Consider the following 5,282-nt stretch of genomic DNA (forward strand, 5'->3'; position numbering starts at 1 on the left):
AAAAAAACGCTATACTACATTAATATGCACCACGATGATTCAAATTTCGCACTGTATTCACGCATTAACGCACAACGTCGTACAGCAACATCGACTTATCTCACCCCCAAGAACAATATCAATCCATATAAAACCGATATAACACATCCATGACATAACAAACGCATATTATTATGATCAAAATAAAACTACAAACGTCAATACATCAATACATACCATTCTCCATCGCACAAACTGCCCGGTATACTCAGATTGCCCTACCAACTGATCTCCGGCGACCTTCTCCGATTTGCGAACCGATCGCGATCTTGAACTTCCCGAAATTGCGATGTGATCGCTATCTTGATCTTCTCTTCACCAAGTTGCCGATTCTCTCTGAGTTTACATATATAGAACAGAATAGAATAGAAATTACCTTATATACATTCCCGTAACCATGTAAATGAAATTACATAACTACCCCCACTTACCAAAACGCGAACAACTCTTCCTTATTTTTGAAAATACGCCTCTGCCGTTAGATTGCCTTGATCCAACGGTTCAAATATAACCACACTGCCACACCTAACTACACTGCCACATTTGAGCATTATTCTATATATATATATATATATATATATATATATATATATATATATATATATATATATATATATATAATAAAGCAGAATCTAGCCACAAAATTTTCCCTCCAAAGTGTGAATGCATTGATAGAAACAAGATTAGCAAGAATGAATGCATTAATTGAGATGATTGAAATGCATTTTTTTATTATCATATTTTTTATCTCATGAGTAACATTAAACAATTTATCCATGATTAATATATAAAAAAAAAATCATAAAATAACTATTCAACCCAGAGTACATTTTTCATATAATAAACAATTTATTCATTATTAGTATTACATTTTCTAACATAAATATTACGTTTTCACATTTTCATCATTACGCAACCAGGGCCGGCCCAAGGGCATGGGCAGCCTAGGCACCTGCCCAGGGCCCATCTCTAGAATGGGGCCCCATAGGTCATAAGATATATTAATATAGTATATATAATATACACTACGTATTACTTAACTTAGACGAAAAAGAGACGGAAGACTCAGACGGAAGCCGAGAAGACGAGAAACGGAAGATCGAGCCATTGCACACCCACGCCGCCCTTTGCCTCGCCGGTCGCGCACATTCAATTCTTTTCAACAGTAAAAATGAAGTAATTAAAAGCTTAGAAGCCAAATAGTAATGGCAATCAACAATCGACAGATAACAAATCTTCTCTTCAAATCGGCTTCGCCACTTTCTAGTTCGCCGGACACCGGCCTGCCACCGCCACGTCTTTGCCTAATAGTCTTCGTAATCCCTTTGTGGCTTCAGTGCTTTACCAAATCCCCTAATAAATCTCAGTAATTTTTTTGCAAAGGTATTTTATGATTTGGTACCTTTTTTTTTTTGAAATAAATAATTTGGGAATTAGGAATTAATTAGTTTTCATAATGCCGTATTTATGTATTGTTTCTTCTAGAATTAGGAATTGTTATTGTTGTTTTTGGTATTAGAATTAGAAATTGTTAGAAATTGGTCGAATTGTAAATGCAAATTAGGCAGATTGGGCTGATTAGGAGTTGTTCATTGTTGTTTTTGGAATTAGGAATGCAGATTACTGCTTTTTGATTTTTACCTTGTCTCATGATGAATTGCAGAAATTCTTGTTGCACTCTTTTCTTCTCTTAGGCTGTTGAATAAAATCTCAATTGAAAAATAAAGGAAAAAAATGAAATACTATAACAATTTTCATTTGCAGAGTTAAAATGTGTAGTCAAATTGTTTTTTACAAGTGCTTGTGTTACTAGTGGTTTTTTTAATATATATGTTTTTCTTGATGAAAATGTGTTTATTCATTTTACCCGTTGGTAGAAATAAAGATTGACTATTACACTATTCATATGTGCTTTTGTTTTTGTTTGTTTGTTTTTTTTTTTTTTTTTTTGGTTAAGATCAATTTTATTTATATTGTTGTCATAAAATGTTGCCTAATAAATATTTAATAGCTTTTCATATAGGGACCATTTTTTAAATTTCACCCCGGGTCTATAAAATGTTTGGACCGGCCCTGGACGCAACCCGTTTCAAGAATACAAATCACCTTCTAAAATTCGTAATTATATGTCCAACCATTGTACTAAAAAGGCATATTGGTCATTGGTATGCTAGATATTATTAAAAAAAAAAAAAAAAAAAAAAAAAAAAAAAAAAAAAAAACCATAACCTATCATTTCTCTCATTTGAAAACTAAAAAATGAAAAAACAAAATTATTAAAAATAGAATACATTTCTCCAATCAAAACTAGAAATGAAAAAAAAATAGACAATTAAAATAAATACAGATGCAGCCTTATCTTCCTTCCAATTTGTATTAATCTATGGTCATAAGAGTCATATACTTAAAGTAAACTGAGAGGAGTGAGGGCAGCCACCAAATAAAAACAACAAAACAAATATAAGACAATGCATAGAATTTATAAGAGAAGGGATCAAGAATTTGGTGACGACAATACAGACCTAAGAGTATAGACATCAAAGTCTACAACAAACATTAGCCTATCATCTTTCGATCAGATCCAAATTGGAACAAAGATTCAACTGTACATGTCTTCTGCATAATATAACTCTCACCTGCCCTACTGAAACCGGATCCCCATTAGCAGCCCAGATCTCCAGACTCACTCAAATCAAATTCCTCCTCTTATTCCAACACTGCCACCTCATGATCAACTCTCCAATAATTTGCATCATTGAACTCTTTTATACCTGCTCCACTATCTTCTGTATTCTCATTTTCTGGCAACTTGTGTATGAGGCTCTTTTTCAATGGTGCCGCTTCCCCTACAATCCCCTCCTTAAGGGCATGTTCCATTGCCTTCTCTGTACCCTCTAGTTCCACGCCAACAAACTCAACATCCTCTTCGAACAAAGAAGGAACTGTGGTGCCTCTATGAGTAGAATTGGCACCATTTGGAACAATAGTTTCTCCATTGGAAGTAGAACTAAGGGGAGGAGACACAGCAGTGGTTGCTGCTGGATTGCCATGATTGCAGTCATCACTGTAATCATCAAGAAAAGGATTCACACTGGATCTACCACCTTGTAGATATGAGACATCTCCCCATGCTGCCCATTCAGGTATTGGCCTGTTGTTCCCAAATGGATTGTCATTGTCTGATGTCTCGAAACGGAAAAAATCCATGTTAGTAGATGCACCTGCCTTGTCATTTCGCACATTAACAGTGTCATTTCCGCTAAATCCATTAAACATGTTTGTGCTCGACCTGGGCATGCCATCACCAGAGTGTTTGCTCTCTGTCAGTTCATCCTCCTCTCCAACTACAACCTCATCATCACTAATACTATTGCCACCATTTGAAGTTCCATTCAGGTTGATCTCCTCCATCATCGCTGAGGGTGAAGTGTTCATGGAATCAACATTTCTATCATCTTCGAAAGCAAACCAGTTTGAATTTGTGAACAAACTGCTGCAAAAAAATAAAGTATTACCAGCATATGTCACGCACATGGGCTTTCATAGCTCTTGATACATAGAGGCAATCTGTAAGCTAACTTGAAACATTCAGCAAACCTTTGCAGCTCAAAAAGTAAATAAGTAATAGCAATGCACCAAGTCTTTTATAACTCAACTAAAGCCTTAATCCCTCTTCTCAATTAAAGATTTTAATTATTATATTGAACAGAGAACTAACCTCCCCTGCTCATCTCCCAACCTCAGGGATGATATGACAACTTCAGCGGATTCATCATCGAAATACACATCCTGCATATTCAGGAAAAATATGGAACAGTAAACATTATGAAACTCAACAGGTAACGGAGAGGAATACAGAAAATCAAAAAAATTGATTGAAATATGACAAGTCTCAATACAATTGTACAATAAATAGGAATGAATTAGTAATGTAATTAGAAATAAATAAATAAAAAAAATTACCTCCCCTCCTCGGTCAAGAGCTCCATGACCCTGCATATGTGCAATAAATATGTCAAGCAAATCAAAATCATTGTAGAAACCCTAGCCAGCTTTAAAAGAGAAATAAGCAGTGTCCTTTTCAACAGAAGAGCTTGGCACCTAACCACCACCACTACCGCCCACCCCCCAGAAAGAACAGAAAAGAGTCCCCCCAACAAGGATTTCCTTAGTAAATTTGAGCCTAACTATAAAGCATTTCTGGTCATACAGTACCATTACCTGCTCAGCATCATCATTATCATATACAGTGTATCGGAATGCTTGGCTCAAATTATTAGCTAATGCTGCTAAATCATAATCTCTATCATGAACATCTTCCTCATCACTGTCCCTTCCTCGATCCTGCAAAGCAGTAGGACGGCTGCACAAAGAAAAATGAGAAGTTAACAAATTCACCTAAACTGAATGCCAAAAAGAATTGCTTGATAAGAACATACTCCATATTAATTAGCTCACCAAAAACCAATACAGTAAGTCACTAATAGTAATCCTGAGAGAGCTCTACCGTGGTAAATTATTTCAAGCCAAATGCAATTTACCTTGGACTAAAGGTGGCAAATTTGGTGGATTACATTCCAACCCCCCAATATACCCATAAGAAAAAAGGTGGAAAACATACCCACAAGCCCATTGGTAGACATTCTCAATTGAATTACGTTCCTGCAAGATGGTAGCATGCCACTCATTCCATTCGGTATTCTTCTGGGAAAAAGAAGAGCAGTGCTTAAGTGGTCAATACATATCTATAGAGAGAAATCAATTCAACAAAACAATAAACAGACTTGCACATCAGTTTTGTTTATTTCAACCACAAGCACTAAGCATCAAGAGCCACTAATAATATATGAGAATTTGTTTATAGTTTCTTAAGAGAGATATAGCTTCAAGTAGATCACATAACAGAGCCATTAAAATATAGCAGTAACACTGTAAGAGGATGCACATATGCAAAGATGACTGAACTGTACATGAAGTGGTAAGAAAATTTGGACTGTTGCCTCTTTTTTTGGAACCAGTAAAATATTGATCGTTGTTATTGGAAGCAAAAGCATTCATTTTTAATTACCAAAAGACAAAACCAGTCTATGCCCTCACCCATTTAGAGAAGAATTTACTGTTACACCAGGAAATGTTGAAACTATTTTATGCTCAGAAACTCTAAAAAAATGCATTTTAAGAAATGTAGCACACCTCAAGATGTACCCGAATGCGACTATCAGTGTTACCCAGCTGACAAAGTT

The 5,282-nt window shown here is 35.5% G+C and overlaps 1 protein-coding gene across 3 annotated transcripts in view; it reads right to left on the reverse strand.

Annotated features, from left to right (window-relative positions):
- Window positions 1-2,399: 2,399 nt before the first annotated feature.
- The window catches only part of LOC109162303 (serine/threonine-protein phosphatase 6 regulatory subunit 3-like), an 8,709-nt gene continuing 5,826 nt past the window's right edge, over window positions 2,400-5,282 (reverse strand). The window contains exons 14-19 of one of the 3 annotated variants that reach the window (XM_019311022.1): window positions 5,233-5,282; window positions 4,661-4,740; window positions 4,261-4,402; window positions 4,003-4,032; window positions 3,758-3,828; window positions 2,400-3,532 (exon numbers count right to left, since the gene is read on the reverse strand). The exon at window positions 5,233-5,282 is cut by the window's right edge and continues 73 nt beyond it. In XM_019311022.1, the coding sequence (XP_019166567.1) occupies window positions 2,746-3,532; window positions 3,758-3,828; window positions 4,003-4,032; window positions 4,261-4,402; window positions 4,661-4,740; window positions 5,233-5,282 (1,160 nt within the window). In that variant the 3' untranslated portion in view covers window positions 2,400-2,745. Of the gene's footprint in view, window positions 3,533-3,757; window positions 3,829-4,002; window positions 4,033-4,260; window positions 4,403-4,660; window positions 4,744-5,232 lie in introns of all 3 variants that reach the window. The other 2 variants (XM_019311021.1, XM_019311020.1) reach the window with 2 other exon arrangements.

This window comes from Ipomoea nil, unplaced genomic scaffold (assembly GCF_001879475.1).
Source record: "Ipomoea nil cultivar Tokyo-kokei standard unplaced genomic scaffold, Asagao_1.1 scaffold2928, whole genome shotgun sequence".
NCBI classification, from domain to species: Eukaryota; Viridiplantae; Streptophyta; class Magnoliopsida; order Solanales; family Convolvulaceae; genus Ipomoea; species Ipomoea nil.